This window comes from Manis pentadactyla, chromosome 9 (genome assembly GCF_030020395.1).
Source record: "Manis pentadactyla isolate mManPen7 chromosome 9, mManPen7.hap1, whole genome shotgun sequence".
Taxonomy (NCBI): domain Eukaryota; kingdom Metazoa; phylum Chordata; class Mammalia; order Pholidota; family Manidae; genus Manis; species Manis pentadactyla.
Genome location: NC_080027.1, coordinates 57,898,973 through 57,916,743, shown reverse-complemented (window position 1 = coordinate 57,916,743; position 17,771 = coordinate 57,898,973). Strand labels below are relative to the sequence as shown.

General features: G+C 45.2%; 1 protein-coding gene across 1 annotated transcript; it reads right to left on the bottom strand.

Moving 5' to 3' along the window:
- Positions 1 to 8,039: 8,039 nt before the first annotated feature.
- Positions 8,040 to 16,409, bottom strand: LOC118929746 (serum amyloid A-4 protein-like). The gene is made up of 4 exons (XM_036920127.2): positions 16,272 to 16,409; positions 15,759 to 15,853; positions 9,304 to 9,442; positions 8,040 to 8,928 (listed from the first exon to the last, which is right to left on the bottom strand). Exons 2-4 carry the CDS (start codon positions 15,847 to 15,849, stop codon positions 8,766 to 8,768), a joined length of 393 nt encoding a protein of 130 aa, XP_036776022.2. The 5' UTR covers positions 15,850 to 15,853; positions 16,272 to 16,409; the 3' UTR covers positions 8,040 to 8,765.
- Between the last annotated feature and the right edge of the window lie 1,362 nt (positions 16,410 to 17,771).

The following is a 17,771-nucleotide window of genomic DNA, read 5'->3' as shown; positions in this document are numbered from 1 at the left end:
AGGGTGATCATACTTAAAAAACAGGTTTGATTCAAGTATGTGAGAATACAGGGCAAATGGAACATCAGAACAGGCTACATCGTAAGGGACAGCTCAGGGTGAAGCTGGGACCTCAGGTTACAGGAGTAGGCCAGGAAAGTCAGCTCAGGAGAATAAACTTCCAGCACCCACATGGTGTGGACTCACCACTGGAAGCGTGAGTCCTCCAGACTCAAGTGTGTTCACGATCGGTTGCTAGTGAAGGTCCCAGTGGCAGCTTATTTTGGGAGGATGCTGTAAACCAGGAATGTTGAAGTATAGCCTAGAAATTTGTGTAGAAATGGCACACCATAACACTGAGAGACAAATGGCCCACTGGCTGCAAAATTATCAAAGTAGCAGATTCAGAAAGGATGCAGAGAAGCTGGGATATAGCACAAGAATGCTGCAGAGCACTGACAGAGAACACCTGTTCCACCCGAATCAGGACTGGGCTTTCCTATGTGGGTTTAGTAAGTGTCCTGGGAGGAAATGGCATGCAGGTGCTACCAGGGGGTGGGAGGCCACAGTCTACACCCCTGCCCCATCCCTGAGCCTTCATCCAAAAGGGAAATAAATTGTAAAGGTCACTGAATTTCCTGAGGGAAGAAAGGACAATGCGTGTGTAATGTGGCAGAGATGAGGATGGGACCAGGGGACAACAGAGCTGCCTTCTGACCCTGGGACCCTGGCTGGAAGCCTGACGACAGCAGTTCCAGCTCAGGGCTGTTGCCTGGTGTGCTTGCTGGGAGAAGAGAGAGGGCAGTGCACCGCGCATCCTAGGGAGGTCACCGCCCCAGACCGATGCAAGCAAACCACGGAGCCTGGACAGCCGACATGCTGGGAGGGGTGAGCACTAGCCAGGCAGTAGTGGGACTCGTGCTCACTGGTAACCCTGAGACAGCGAAGAGCATGTAGGACTTGAAGCCTGTCACAGGACGAGAGGAGCCGCGAGTGGGACATAGGAAGAGGGGCGGTGACCCGGGATGAAGTCCATCAGGCAAGGAATCCACTAGCATTCGGGAATCATTGCCTTACCCTGGAGCCTGCCACGGTTAGGAGCGAGGCCTCTTCTGGGTCTCATCTTATTTGGCTCCTGTAGTTGGATGAGATGAAAGTTGTAGGGCAGATAACCGTTGAGGACTTCCTGGGCCTTTGCTTCTTATCCAAGGCAATGCTAAGCAACATGTTCCCCTTGGGAACACATTCCATTCCTTGGGGCAGGTGGGATTCCCTGTGGTCTGGGGAGTCTAGGACCGTGAGCTGGCTTGGCTCGCCTGGTGCCAGGAGTATACGTGCGGGGACGGGGAAGTAGGCAGCCATCCACAGCCACTGGCCATGGGAGTTTTTGAGGGGCTGCTCCCCAGAGAAGGGCTGTGGTGTCCAGACCTCTGCTACTTTGCTCAGGGCAGACGTGGAGGGCTCAGGATCGCACCCTGTTACAATCCTTTCACTCTCCTGGGACCATTCGGGGTGGAAAGGCACTCCCTACTTTTACCCCATTCAAGTCATTCCCTCTGATAGACTCCTTGGAGAGCCGGAAAGTGTAATTCCTGGACACCTGGGGTCTGGGCCCACACTGCCTGTGTCTGCCTTTGTCACTGAGTGAATTCTGTCTTCCTGAAATGCACACACGGTTCTTCTTCGCAGTTCCCTGCTTGGAACAATAGAAAATAGAGGCACTCGGCTGCTTTCACCAGTTTCTCCTGCAAAGCAAGCTCTCCTGTCATGGTGATACAAGAATCTCCAGACCTTGCAGAGATTTCCTGAGGGTCTCCTGGGGGACACTGGGTCCTGATGTGCAGGGACAGTCTCTTGTTAGTGCCAACTGTCCCCACTTCATTGCTAATTGTGACACCCTTTTCCCTCTCCAAAGGGACCTGGCTCACATGATCAATTAGATGGCACCCCTCTTCTCATAGCCATGTGTGATCAGTCTGTTAAGAGGCCTAAGACATTCCCATTTTCCCTTTTATTACTATTTAAGTGGAAGAGAAGAACACCAAGGCTGTGAAGAACCATAAAACAAAAGCAAAACGCCAAACAAAAAGCCCCTCAGGATAGCAGGAGCAGGATGGCATCAGAGGCCCGAGTCCCAGACTCCGAGGGACAGTGGGGATGATGAGCGGTTCCCTGAATATGCACTGGGGCATAACTACCCCCACCTCATGGGGCTGTTCTCAGGGTGAGATGATTGGTGCTGGCGGGAGCTTGCGTCCTTCTGAGCACGTGTAAAGCTCTCAATACACTCTCAATACACGGAACTCTCCTGGCCTAACCAAGGAAATCCATAGTAGCTGCTCTTTGCAGAAGACAGCAAGGTTCACTAACGTTATTTTCAAGGTCACACATTATGAACACATTAGTAAATAAGATTATCAATCAGAATTTCTGTTTTAAAGATCAAGGTTTAATCTGACAGGACAGAGCAACAAGTCTTTGCAGTCTGGGTGTCTTTCAAGATTCCTTTGTGAGGAATAATCATGCAAATGTGGGCTTCATGTGGAGTCACTGTTCTCACATCTCAATTTAATCAACTCACAGTGACACACTATTTGCTGATTAGATGAAATAACATCCTCAAAGATATTCATTTATATAAGACATCCTTTTGATATGGGAGACACAGACATCTTTAGGAAGCCAAGTAAGTATTAAATAAATGGAAGTAGCTGTGCAAGATCTCTACTCCCCGGTATTCCCCTCGGAGGCCGCCTGGTTTGGCAGGAGACCCTGAGGACAGTTAAATCTATGTTACCTTCACAAGTTGTAGAGAACGTAGCTGTACAGCTCACTCTAAAGAAGCTACAGCAATGTTGATTCCAAAACAAGGGATTGGGCCATACAAGAAAAAAAAACCAATAGCCCATTTCACTTACAAAATTGCAGAAATCAAAATATAGCAGAATGATACTGAGCCAAATATGAGTATTAGGACTCAGTGTGGTTTATTCTTGGGATGCAAAAATGTCAACATTAGAAAATAAATGTAATTCATGACATTAATAACCTAAAGGAGAAAATAATATTATTTCAATTGATTAAAAACAGCATCTAATAAAGCTGAAGACATACTTAGTCTCTTAAGAAATGTCCCTCAGAAAACTTCACAGTAAAGGGAACTGGTATCTTAATTTTGGAAGGTTATTTGCTAAAAAGCTACAACACACATTTTATGTAATGGAAACACTGAAATCATTGTCTGGGAGGATCAGAATGAGCAAAGGAATGTCACTAGCACCACTGTAGCCTCATATGGTCACGGAAGCTCTGATAAATACCATAGAAAATAAAAGAAATAAAATAGATGTAAAAAATTGAAAGGCTGAGATAAAACTGTCATCATTTGCAGACAGTACAATGATCAACCCCAAAACCCCCCAAATTAGCAAGCTATATATAAGGGAATTTCATAAGGTTTCCCAACACTTGAGCTAAGCACCAATAGTATTTCTCCAGACCAGACATAAGCAAAAGCGAATATAATTTAAATAATACACCAGGCATGGTGCAGCAATCCTATAAAATACCTAGGGATTAACTTGTTTTGTGACAAAACTTATTCTGCAACAAAAATAGTTTACAGACAACATGCAATAAGGAATAAGCTCACAAAGAGATGCAGAAATCATTAGTAATCAGAAAAATACAAATAAAACAACAAGCAGTCATGTTACAAGTATCAGACCAGGAAAAATGACATCTGCATAAGGCCATGTGTATCCCAAGAGCGATACTGCTGGGGGAGTATGTCTTAGTTCTCACTCTGCAGTGTCACTCTGCTCTCCAGGATGGCAGCCCCACACTACATGGCCACGGGCACTACATGAGGATTTCTACAGCTCCACACCCTTGCCTGGCATGATCCAGTGATCCATTTTCCCAGTCCAAGAGTTTTCAGCAAAAAGAATTTTGTTCCAAACACAGAGATCAATGTCTAAATATTAAATAAAACATTATATGGTTTCAGTAATGTGATGTTGGACACAGTGACAAACCTCTGAAGTCTCTTTGGCATTCTTCCTGTTTTAAGGAACAAACAGTATTAGGGAACTTCTGTAATGTTCTAGCTTTGTTGGAAACAATTTTTGAAGATACAGTTTTATTGTCCTATCTCCTCTTCTGGCAGCTGCAAGAGAGGAGGGAACATTTCCTCTTTCTTTCTCAGGAAATTCCTTTCACCAGAGATGAGCAGGGCCTGGCATATTTAAGGCAAAGGGGTACCACTGGCTCACCCTGAAGGAGAGGCAGGCCTGGGAGAAGAGGGAATTCTGTGGAAAAGAAAAGGCCAGATGAAGATTTAAAACAGATGGAATATGGCACATGGGCGTTATTGACATCCTTTGCCTCTTATCTTCCATTATGAATGTGTACTTGTGACCGTGACTCATTTATCAATTTTTACATTATCATAATCTTCAATATGGATGCATTCCTTTGTGTGTATACTCCCACACTGAGTGTTGTTCTGGGTGTGTGTGTGCGTGTTTGCACGCTGAGTGTTGTTCTGGCATGTATTGTGCATGTTTGCATGCTGAGTATTGTTCTGTGTGTGTGAGAGTGTTTGCACACTTAGTGTTGTTCTGGACTGTGCGTGCTTGCACACTGAGTGTTGTTCTGGGGGGTGTGCGTGTGTGCGGAGACAGAGGCACATACACTTAGATTTCGTTACGAATAGACATTTGCTGTTTTCCTGTTCCCAACCCTGGAATCCCAGTCAGGACAGGACTGGGTTACTGGCTTTTCTCACACTTCTGTTCAGCGCCTAGAAAAATGCCTAGAACATACTCGGGTTTATGAATCTTAGTTGAGTGAACAAGTTCACTGAAGAAACTTAAAAATGTACAATAAGTGTACAGATGAAAATAAAAAAACACTGCTTTCATCAGCCTAGACTCGGGGTTGGAGTGGGAAGAACCTCTGTAGAAACTTCATGTTTGGCCTCTGACCTGTGTTTCTAAGTCTGTGCACACATGAATGCATCCAGACAGGGGGGTAAAATGCACATCATTTCATACTCTGCTTTTTCACTTAACATCATCTCATGTTCCTCTGCCTGTGTTACACCCTTGCCTGCCTCACAGCAGCCAAGCAGGTATTTGGATGTGGTGTGTTAGGACTGCGCATTGGATTCTTGGCCATCTGCTACGCACCTGCCCCCTGAACCTGGCAGCAGTAAAGCACAGAAACAAATGGCCAATACAGTGTGACTCCTTCTATCAGCACTTACTAGCTTAAGACTGACTCTCCCAGTGGGACGTCAGCTGCATGAGTGCACGGGTCTGGTCTGTCTCCATCCCTGCTGCCTCCCCAGGGCTACCACCGTTCCTGCCACCTAGTGGGAGTCCATTAAATAGGTGGCCAATAAGTGAATGGAGGATGGCCAAGTTTTGCAAGCATCTTTACTGAAAAAGCAAACAGGTTGGGGTTCTTAAAGGCTCTGCGTGAGAGAGAAGCTGGCCCTCTTTGGACATCCTAAGTCCAGGCTGGCGGGTGAGTGAAGGGACAGCACAGGACGTGCATCTCTCCCCAGGTCTGCTCATTCAGGAACAAGGCACGCTGGCCCAGCCCGGAGCATCCGTCCATTTACCAGATCTCTCAAGAGACGGACAGGTGGGTCACTGGTGGGAGGCTCTGCATATGTGTTTCTACAGTGCAGCTTGACAGGACTCCGTAAATAGTGCATTGGTGTGTAAAGCAAGCTCACAACACAACCTGGATTTTCTTTCCCAAAAATACAGATTTCAAGCAATAAACCTGGGAAATTAGAGAATTGTGAAAGGGCTCCCTGTGCACCCAAGTTTGAAAAGCAGGCTGTGGAGGGGTGCTTCTTTCCTGCTGCCCACAGCCGAGGACAGGAGATCCGAGGCACCCACACCGGACACCAAGGCTCCAAGAAGCAGGGCAGCTCCCCTGAGTCCCAGGGCTGACAGGAAGGCAGCAGCGCAGGCCTCCCAGGTCAGCCACCTCTCATCCCAGTCCTCCTCTGCTCCCCAGGGGGTGGCCTGAGGGGAGAGGCCAGGTTGTGGGTCCATGGGGAGTACGGCATTTGTGGAGAGGAGATTTCCTCCACTAGGGTCGGGTGCCAAGAAGGAAAGGAAAATGCCCTCTCAGTCCTCAGTTGGGTGCAGGCTGGGCTGCCAACACCACCGGCTCATTCACAGGCCTGAGAGCTGGCGTGTGTGGGGCCGGGGACCGCTCTGGGGCGTAGCCTTTTGGGATTTCCAAAGGTGGGCCAGCCCACTCCAGCAGAGATTGAAGAGGGATGGCAGAGTGTGTCTAGGAAGAAGATGGGGCGAACTCTTTCCTGTTTGTTGTCCTGGGCAGGCAGAGATGAGGCCCTCAGTGGTTCCTGATATGGGGCGTGTACTGGAAAGAGCCCTGAGGTTACAAGAAAGGCTGTGGCTGGGCCAGATGAGGTGGCCTCTGATCTAGACAGGAGACTTGGAATGTGGGCCACTGTCCAGACCTACACCTGCCGCCCTCTGGGGAGGTCCTCTGTGCCTGAGGGGGCTGGGGTGCAGTGTGCTCACCTCAGGAGCAGTGGCATCGATTAATGATGGTGCAAAGCTTAGTGTATCGTCTCAGTTAATATACTGAAAGGGGGAACCTTGTTGGTTTCAATTTGAATATCATATTTCATCACATCTAAGACGTACATTTCTTGATTCTCGGAATCTGAAATTAAGATGTGTCCGACATTCACTAGTGACCAGGCAGCACTGATCAGATAGCTGTCATTGCTTAAGGAATACATAAATAATGTTAGATTGTGCATACTCTCCTCTCTGTTTATACACAGGAATCATGTAATATAGAATCTATGCCTAAGAAGGTAAAAAAGAACTCAGTACATGTAAAATGAAAAGTCTGAGTGATAAGAAAGCATTATGTCTTCCCTGGCAGCAATTTTCTTGGTAGTATATAAATAATAGTGTACCTTTCAGTGTGTGGTGGGTTAGACTCAGAGGAAGAAGTGTGTCCTTTTCCCCCTCCTCTAGTCTCTAACTAACTCGTCCTCTGCTAACTTGTCCCTCTGAGAGTCGGCACGGGACTTTGGAAATTCAAAATATGGTTTCTTTCTCCCAAGCCCTCATCAGATATTATTAAGACTAGTAGTTTATTTACACTTGGGGTTCATGGGTTTCCTTTCTATGAGAGAGTGTGGAGAGGCATTGCTAGAGAAAATATTTTCTATGATAAACTACCATTATGTCATTTTGGCTGGCATCTTCTATGATACTGGTATAGATTTGCATTGTCTCCTCGACATGACTCACTACCACATTCTACAGATCAAAACCTGTATCAATCATCTTTACTTTCTATGACTCTCAAACTGTCCTCCAAGTTCTGTTAACCTTTGAGCAATCCTTTTTCTACTTCAGTTATTCATTTCAACAAATACTGATGTAGCGTGTACTATATGTGAGGGGCTGTGACAGGTACTACGGCTATAAGGGGGACTCACAGAAAGGACATGCTTTTTGTCCTTGGGTTTCCAACCTTGTCGGAAGGGAACAGACACAGTGCAGTGAGGTGCATCCTGGGGAGATAACATACACCAGGAGCAGATACAATGACCCCGAAGGTCCCTTGTCATCACATCACATGTTCTCACGACCCCAGCCTCTTCTGCTTTCCCCCTTTCTCAGAGCAGAAGTTCCTGCTCCCTGTGGATTAAACCATCCCCTGTGGCCTTGTTCCCACCCCCTTTTGCTTCCCCTTGACTTTGGTTGTAGCTCTTGTTCCTTCTTGACCTTCAGGGTCTTCCTCTCCTTTAGCTCCTTCCTGTTCCTTAGAATAGACAGACCTACCTTGAAAGAAAACTATCCTTTTATTGCTATGTTAATAAATATTTCAATGATTCATTTGTTCACTCAATATGCATTTGCTGAGACACCATTATATGCCAGATACTTGATTGGTACTGGGTGTTTAGGGATGAACAAGACAGAAATGGGTTTCTATTTATAATCCTGGGAGGATGATGGACCAAAAGAAAACCCAAACAAAAAATCTGAACAATAAACCAATAAATCAGTAAAAGAATACCACATACAGGAAAGCTGGTAAAAAGCTAAATATAACCATGCAGGCCAGTCAGGATGATTAAGAAGGCCTCTCTCAGAACAGAGTGATTTCAGGAGAGAGCTACAGGATGAGAAAGGGCCAGCCATGTGAAAAGCAAGCAGAAGCGTGTTCTGGGTAGAGGGAATGTCATGTGCAAAGGCCCTGTGGCAAACAGAAATTTGCCTTGTTGGTGGGACTGGAATGCAGACTGCTTTGTTGGGAGGGTGTAGCATGGGCTGATGCTGGAGGGTGGCCATGGGGAGATCACACCAGGTTTTTAGGCCGAAATAAGGACTTGGATTCATTGTAAGTAAAATGGGAATTGATTGAAGGATTTTAAGCAATGGGGAGATGTGGTCTGATAATAGTTTGTATGCTTGACTAAGAGGTAAGGTAACTATATGTCCTGTTTTGCCCGGTTCAGTCCTAGTTTATTTCTGTTATCCTGACATAATCCTTTCCATATGGCACCACACAACCACTCTTCCAGAGAGCATGCCTTCAAGTTTCCAGTTTCCATCAACAAATTCAATTTGGCAAACACTTATGGGGTACCTCTGGGTGCCCTGAACCAGTCCTGCGGACATCAAGTTCAGGAACACTGTGCCCCATTTGCAGGGGAGAGGTGGGTGGCGCACGTCCTGCTCCCATGGGAGCAGAGGGAGCAGGGGGGGTCAGTATTCCTTAGGCAAGCCAGAAGGCCTGAAGTGATTGGGGTCTTTGCCGCTCCGGCCCCACTCCTCAGCTTTCCGTTTGGCCTGTAAGTCCTCCAAGCCTCTGCTGCTGCTTCCAAAGTAGTACCGGTTGAAGAGTCCCTGCAGAGAGTCCCTGGCAAGGCTGGAGGGAAGGGAGGCAGATCATCACTGTGCACGTGAGGCAGCTCCACCCCCCAGCTCCCTTCCTCCCTCCCACCCAAGGAGGGCTTTCAGTGGGGCTGGAGGAGCCCTTCTCAAGGAGGAGGGGCTAGAGCAGGCACCCGATCTGGCAAAGGCCTGAGTTCAGCTGGTCTTTCTGTGCCCTGCTACAGAGCTCTGTAGAGACCACTTGCTGTCTCTTTGGGATGAGGGGAGCCACATCCACACAGCCCTGCTCTGGCTCTGCTGGGCACCCAGACCCTGGGGACAGGGGCAGGAGATGGAGGAGCCGCAGGCCCCTTGACCCTCTGGAACAGTCTGCTTGCCCCTTGCCGGCCTCCCCAGGAGCCCATGTTACCTGATCACTTTAGCAGCCCAGATGCCCCCGGGGCCCCTTTTTGAAGCATCATAGTTTCCCCGGGCATAGAAATATTGGTCTGAATGTTGGTGATTGGCCACTTGCTGGTCCCAATAGGCTCTGGACAAGTCCCAAGCCCCTGCAAAGGAAACGAAATAACAAAAATGAACTTGGTGATATATTGGAAAAGTGAAGGAATGAAAAGTTTCCATTACTTTTCAGATTTTGGCTCTTAACAAAAAGTCATAGAGTGAGGTGACTATTCCTTACTGTGTGGTGGCTTCCCTGGGTAATGGCAATGAGGGTACTTTTCAGGGACTTGAATTGAAGGAATGGGGGAGCTTGGTGCCCTGGGCTGTGTCTGACATTGGGCTGTGTACCACATACCAAGAAGAGGTGACAGTCATGTAAGGGATGTAACAATGGAGAATGATGCTACAAATGCATGATTTAGGGACTATGTGAGGGATTCAGGGAGAGAAGGGGTTCCATGTTTTCACAGCTACAATAGCCCATAAGGGAAATACACCCTTTCCACCTGAGGATGAGCCACTCTACTTGAATGAATCTGTTAGAGGCATAAAAGACACAGAGATAATGTTGAAACAGGCAGTAAGTGATGGCAGTGAGGTTGCCTGAGGGAGCTCCTTAGGACCTGTGTTATCAGGCTTACCTGGAGGGATGGCCCCTCTGCCCTGTCAAGGAGCTGCAGTTTCCTCACCCCTCAACTGGGAGAATAATATCCCCCTTATTGGTGGAGAAAATGAGATAAGATGTATCAAATGCCTAGGATGTGGGAGTACCTGCTGCCAGTTGGTTTCCTTCTCCTGTTGCTTCATGAAGGGTAGTGGTGACGATGGGATTAGCACTCTACACCTACCAGAATGACACGACTTTAACAACTGGCGATACCAATTGTGTTGAGGATGTGGTGCAACTGGGACTCATTCTTTGCTGATGTAGTATAAGCTGGTACAGTTTGGGAAATGGTTTGGCAGTATTTACTAAAGCTAAATCTGTATGTTTACCTTATGGTCCTACGTTTCCACCCCTGGAAAGAAACACCCAACATCAATGAGCTGTGTCCCCAAAGTACATGTACACCAGTGTCCATTGCAGATTTATCCATAAGAGCCCACAATATAAAAAGTCTAATTCGAACGACTTACAATGGGCAAATGAATTGAAGTTTATTTATACAATGTAATACTATAAATCAATGAAAAAGAAACTGAAACAGAGCAGGGAACTGGGACAAGGTCATGCAACTGTAAAAGCTATTTAGACTGGTGATCCTTTAACTTAATCTATATGCTGTTCTTCCTATACCTCCAGCCCCTTAATCAATGAAGTAACTTTGTAACCAGGACAAGAGCCAGACCTCAGGAGTGTGAACATAAAAAGTGCAGAGATAGGATCAAGGCAATCACCTAAAGAACCTTATTCTTAAGACAAAACTCTAAGAAATTATGAATTACTTGTATATATCATGCCTTACACTGATGCCTACCCAAAGGCCCTATAAAACCCCAAACCCTAAACTCTTAAGTGCAGGTCCTCTCTGAGGTTGCCCGTACTTCCTTCTGAATGTGCACTCTCTCTTTAAATAAAAATGTCTTGTTTCATAAGCCTATTGCACTTTGTCTTTGAATTATTTTGCTGACAAAGACAGGAACCCACAGATAGCCACCGCCTGTGGTAAATATCTGTCCCTTTGCTGTTTCATTCAGCTTTCTAGGCTTAAACTCAACCTTCTCTCGCTCTGTTCTGGCTGTGGGAGCCTCTGAGTAGGAGGGGTTTGCGCTGTCTCATAGCCTGGATGACCTGGAGGGAAATGCAGCCATTTACTCACATGCTTTTCCTTGCTTGGGATGTTCTCGGAACATAAATTCACTCCATCCAGCGCCCCGTGGCTCCCCCTAATTCTGGGGTAGTAAGGATGTAATTCCCGTACCATGCAGAGCAAATGGACACTGGACTCCAGGTGGCCTGACTTGGGGAGCGGGCAAGGGATTCGCCCTACGCTGAGCAGGAGTTCAGTGGACTTCCCCTTTCTCCCTCCGTTCTTCCTTGCTTTTTATGGCCTGTATGGCGGCACAAGTAAAAGGATCACTTTTCCTGGCACTTGCTGCTACTCTCACTTTAATGAATTTCTTTACTACTGGCACTCTTTTGACCTGTTCTAGAATTCTTTCTCCATCAGACTCAAGAGCCCTGCCTCCTGGGTCTGGGTTGAGGTTTGCTTAGCAGGCAGGGAGAGACCTCCCAGAGCGGGCTGCTGCCCTGCAATAAAACCGTCGCTATATAAGTACATACATATGTCTCTATCTCTATGAAAAGTATATATCTATGTGTATGTGTGTGTGTGTGTGTGTGTGTACACAACAAATGGAAGAATCTTACAGACAAAGTGTTCAGTGGAAAAACACCAGATCACATCTGTAGAATTTATTTTACTGAAGATCAATGTAGGTTGATGCAGCCACTATGGAAAATAGTATGGAGGTTCCTCAAAAATTTTTTAAAAATAGAATTCCTTTATGATCTGGCAGTTCTATCCTGGGTATTTATTTGAAAAAACAAAAAACAGAAACACTAACTAGAAATGATATGTACACAGCCATGTTAATTCCAGCATTATTTACAATCACCAAGATATATAAATAGCCTAAGTGTCCATGAATGGATGAACACACACACACACACACACACACACACACACACACACACACACACACGAGTATTATTCAGGCATGAAAAAGAATGAAATGTTGCCATTTGTGACAACATGGATGGTGCTTGAAGACATTATGCTAAGTGAAATAAATAAGAGAAAGCCAAATACTGCATAATCTTATATGTGGAATCTAAAATAAAACAAAACATAGCAAAAAAATAAAATAAACAAAACCCCAAGCGGATAGATACAGAGTACAGATTGGGGGTTGCCAGAGGTGGGAGGCGGGAGAAATGGATAAAGGTAATTAAAAGATACAAACCTCGTGTTATAAAATAAATAAGTCCTGGGGATGTAATGTACAGCATGTTGACTATAAGTAATTATAGAGTATTGCTTCTTTGAAAGGAGTGAAGAGAGTAAATACTAGAGGTCCTCACCACCAGAAAATAATTTCTTTGTAATTATATATGGTGATGGATGTTAACTAGACTTATTGTAGTGATCATTTTGCAATACACACAAATATCGAACCATTAGGTTGTACATCTGAAACTAATAAATGGTATATGTCAATTATACCTCAATAAAAAAATGTAAAGATCAAAGCCGGCAAAACTATAGCTATAGAGGTCAGGATAGGGGTTACCTTTCGTGGGGAATGTACCTGAACTGTAAGAAGGCATTATGCATCCTTCTGGGTGGCTGGAAATAGAGTGCATCGTGATCTTATGGTGCTAGCATGGGTGTTTATATATGTAAAAGTTCATCATGCTCTATAGTTTAGTATATGTAAGTTGTATCTCAATAAAAATGTTTAAAAAGATTAGTGGGAAACAGACTCTGAAAACAGGTTAAGGAAGGAAGAGCTGTAAGAAGTGTCTGTTAGTGCCTGAGTTGTCCAATTGATAAATATTTATTGAGTCCTGCTATGAATTACATGCCAAGGACTTCTGTAAATCAACTCCCTGGGGGAAAAAAGAAAAACCATTATAGATAGTTTGAATGATTCCTTATGTGCTTTCTTGTATGGGATATTTCTCACTAATTTCACATGTCAATTATTTTGTGTCTGAATCTTTTGAATAGCTCATCTCGGGAAGGGCTTTGTTCTTTCTCTGATGCCTGCTTGACATTGATTCCATGTTTTTCAGGTCCATTAGTTGTCTCCAAGCACCTGACAGATTTTATCACTGGGTGGTAGCAAAACACGAGAGACTCATTTTCTTTGGTATTGTGCTAAAAATAGCCTCAGTCATTTGTTCAAAATGCCAATTCTGGCCCCACTCCACCTCCTAGGTTCTGACTCTCTAATTATGACATGAGGCTCACAAATGTACTTTATCTACAAGCACTCCCGGTGGATCTAAATGCAGTGGACCCTTGACTCATTCTGAAACTCAGCTAAGGAAGGAGATAGTCTTTATTATTTGTAGCAAACTTAGCAACTGCCACCAAAACACTTTAGAACCTGGCATTCAGAGAACATCATAAAAAAGGATAGCACATGGAATTCAAAAACGGAAAAATCGAATTTCTCAAATTCCAATAGAAAACTTAACAAAAACTCGATGGCACAATAAATAATATCAGTACCAGTTGTGTGTGTAAGGAACTTGGATGTCACCACTCCATCCTAACAACGAGTAAAAAGCTGAACAGACTGAGAATGAACAATCCTCCTTGGATCCTAAGCGAGGGGAGGACATGGGCACATCCCGGCCCCCGAGCCTGGAAGGCAGAGCGGCGGACGCGGGGATGCGAGGCCCACGCGGGCGAAGGCTCGGCAGCTGGAACCGCGGCGGGAACCGTCGCCTGGAAGGAACAAATCGCCGCAGTCGCAGCGGCGACGATCCTGAGAGTTAGCTCAGGGGGACCTGTCACGGGGGGCTAAGGGGTCTTGCAATATTGCTAGATTCACCTTCAGGTGCTCACAGGTCACACAGAAAACAGCCTAGAGAAACCCCCTCAGGCTCCGGCAGGGGGAGGGAGAAGGACCCATTTGGAACCCCCCCCAGGGCCCGGTGTCCCCCGTAACGAGGCCTGTCCTCCAGCCCACTCTCGTCATCCTGCCCCCCTTAACGGGGGAGCCAAATGCTGAAAAGCCCTCGGGAAGCTCCCGGTCCGGAGGCACAGGCGCAGGAAATGACTGAGACGCAGTCACAGCACAGCGGATTGTCCCGACCCGTCACCCCTCACCCCCACATTACTGACGTCCTAGTTACCATTCTTTTTACCCAGAACACCATGTCCAGCCATCAGGACCCAATGGCAAAGCATGCGAACTGCAAAACGACAAGTAAAGGAGACAGAGCAGCGTCCGAGGGAGCGCGGCGGTGACGCTGCAATAAGCGGACTGGGAATTGAGAACCGTGATCGCTGTGCCAAGGGCTGTATGGGTCAGCAGAGGCGGCCTGCAAGCACAGAGGTGCGAGTCCCAAGAGAGAAAATAATGCTGCGGATAAAAACCACTGGAAGAGAAATGAAGAGGGCCTTTGCTGGGCACGTTAGTAAAGTGGACACAGCTGAGAAAAGAATCTTTGTGGGCGAGACCTTGTCAGGACAATCCTCAAAACCTGAAAGGCAGAGAAGCCTGAAAAAGCAGCACAGACTATCCCAGCATGTGGGACAAACACAACAGGTGTGACCTGAGCCTGGGGGCAATGCCAGAAGGATGGGAGAGTGATAGGAAAGAGGAACTATTTGCAACAATGCCTGAGAATATCCAGCAAGAAATGTCAGACAGCAAACCACTGGTCCAAAAGGCTCAGAGAACAGCAAGGATAAATGGCAAAACAAAAACAAGCTATACCTAGGCATGTACAGAAAATCAAAGATAAAGTCCTGAAGGAAGCCAGGGGATTAAAAAAAACCTTACCTATCAAGGGACAAAGATCAGAATTACATCTGACTTCAGAACCCAGGCAAGAAAGAAGAGAAGGAGTGAACTATTTAAAGTGTTGACAGAAAAAACCCCACCAATCTAGAAGACATATCCTGTGAAACTACTGTTCAAAACTGAGGGAGAAATAAAGACTCCCAGACAGACAAAAACTGAGGGAATTTGGTGGCAGTAGACCTGCCTTGCGTAAAATTCTTCAATATTCTTCAGAAAGAAGGACAATAATATAGGTCAGAAACTCGGACCTACATAAAGGAAGGAAGAGTACTGAATAAGGAATAGGGAAAGCAAAACAATTAATAACAACAGGTGAAGATGAAAATATTGCAGAAATTGACAACATAATTTACCCATTTTAACAACCTGCCAGTAAGCTTCATCTCTAAATGGAAGGTCTGTGTCCTGGCCCTACCTCAGTGCTAGCATGGCTGATCAGTGGGAATATGCTCTTTTTATTGTGTGCATAGGAGTTACTATGTGGCTAGGCACGATGTTTATTCAGCTCATCCTCATCCTGGACGTTCTACCTCCGGGGACATACTGAATTCACATTTACGTTGCAGGGCTGAGAAATTTGCCATTTGTGAATTCCCACAAGGATCTCCCCCAAACACAGGGAAATACTGACCCCTCTGCACACCACCGGCAATTAATTACAGGCTGGGCCCACAGCACCTTTGGCCACTGGTCTGGAGAGCCCCGTGGAAAGTGCTGTGTCGGACCAGCCGGAAGGAGAAACACTCCTGCTCCGACCTACTGGTCAGGGCCCCAACATGTCTGTCGTGAGCAGTGCCCACATTCGGGGTGTGTGTGGCCTCTGCTCAGAGCGAATCCTGGGGTGAGCTGGTTCTGGCCTCTAACCTTCAGCGCCCTTACCTTGCACAGCCTCCTTGAAGAATGAATACCAGCTTTCACTGCTGACTCCCAAGACCAAGGAACAGAAAATGACGCCTGTGAAAATCTTCATTGTGCTGAAGTGAAAGAAGGAGAGGGTTGGAGAATCACCACCCAAATAGACATACGTTGTGGGATTTTGAATTTCAAACACAGCCTGGTTCTCAATTTCCATTTGCTCTTCTCAGAATCATTATTGTAGGACAGATGGGAGTGGGCTTTAAAAAGAAGCATAAACCCTTCATTCTCACCCCAGATCTGCAGAAAGAATAAGAAGAGAGTTCCAAAGTTTTATTGGTTTGTGGACAATTTGCCACCCAATAGAGCAGACTAAAGTCAATCAACAAGCTTTTCCCGAGCTCCTACTAGGCCCCACTCTGACCCACATAATGAATAGAAACACAACTTCTCCCGCATTGGAATGATCCAATTATTTTGAGAAAAGGATCTCAAAAGAGAAAAACAAGAGAAGTACGCCCAGGAAGAGACCCTCACCTGTGGTCCTTTCTCCAGCTGAAATTCAGTAGCTGGTATCTCTCCTGGCTTTGGCATTAATGGGAGGAGAGGGCCTAAGTCCAGCAACGTGTCTTGCTAAAGTCTCTCTTGCCCAATTCTTCTGGGTAAATAAAACAAAGCAGCATATTGACTAGTGGTATTTTCCTTATCCTCATGTAGTTTCTTTCAAATTGAGGCTTCCAAAGCACTTGTTTTCTGGCAGCTTTTCCCTTATTACCATATTTCTTCTCTTTTTAGTTCCTGGTATCACACGGGAGAGTTGTATTTGCAAAATCCAGTGAGGGAGGACAGGGGTCTTCCTCAGCTTTCTCTTGTGTGTCTTTCCAGTTTCACCCCTGTTTGGAAAAATATCTTCCCAAAGTATTGCACATGGGTCGTATCCTCTAAGAGGCGATCAATATTGCTGCAAAGGACGTGTTTGTTTCTCTCTCGGGGTTTCTCTCTGAGGCAGGATGGGACACAGGATAAGCAAGGCTGGTGGGGATGGGTAATGAAGTCGTGATTCTGGGAGAACAGAAGGGAGGGAGTGAGCATCGTCTTCCGGACGGTAGGCGTGATAATGATAAAAATCCTGTGTGTGTGTGTGTCCCTTTCATACAAATATACATTATTCTGCACCCTTTTATATTAAACAATATACCCTCCCTTGGAGGTCCTCCCATGTCAATTTTTTCATTCTTTCTATACAGCTACACAGTATTCCATTGTATAGAAGGGCTATAATTCATATAGTATTGATGGCCATTTTGTCTGTTATCAGACTTTTGTTAATACAAATAATCCTGCATTTATTAACCTTGTACATATGTTCACAAATATACCCCTAAGATGAATTCCTAAATAAGGAATTACAGGGAAAAAAGTATGATTCTTTATATATGCTTATATACATATTGCAAATTGCCTTTATGGGGCTCTATCAACCTTCATTTCCACCAGGAATGTGTGAGAGTGCCTTGCCCCACCCCATGTCCCATATAGTACGCTTTCAAACTTTTTGGTCTTTAAAAATCTGCTAAGTAAATTATAACTTAGTGTAATTTCATTTGCACATCTCTCATTATGAATTTGGTTTCACATCTTTTCTTACATTTAAGAGCCATTTATGTTTTCTAGGAAATGGGAATTCATATCTTGTATTTTACTTTAATTTTTTTATTGGCTTGTTGGGTTTTTATTTATCATTTTGTAAGAAACTTTTATATAGGAAAAATCAGAACTTTATGAGTTACAAATATTTTTCCAGTTATTATTTATTTTGATTATGGTGGCTCATGTGCCAAAATTTTCTTTTTCTTCATGTCTTTTCTATTTTAATTCTTTTTTTAAAATGTCTTCGGAACTTTGTGCTAAGTTGGAAAGACTTTCTACAGGTTGACTTATTAAAGAATTTTCCCATGGTTTCTCCAGGTACTCTTATATTTTTTTGTTTATTTAAAACTATTTAGTATCTTAGGCGTTTGCCCTAATATCATATAT

Excerpts from the sequence above, each read along its gene's own strand:
- LOC118929746 (XM_036920127.2), bottom strand. The coding sequence starts at position 15,849 with ATGAAGATTTTCACAGGCGTCATTTTCTGTTCCTTGGTCTTGGGAGTC. Across the intron at positions 9,443-15,758 it reads CTTCAAGGAGGCTGTGCAAG|GGGCTTGGGACTTGTCCAGA; the intron begins GTAAGGGCGCTG and ends TTTCCTTTGCAG. Across the intron at positions 8,929-9,303 it reads TGGGCTGCTAAAGTGATCAG|CCTTGCCAGGGACTCTCTGC; the intron begins GTAACATGGGCT and ends CCTTCCCTCCAG.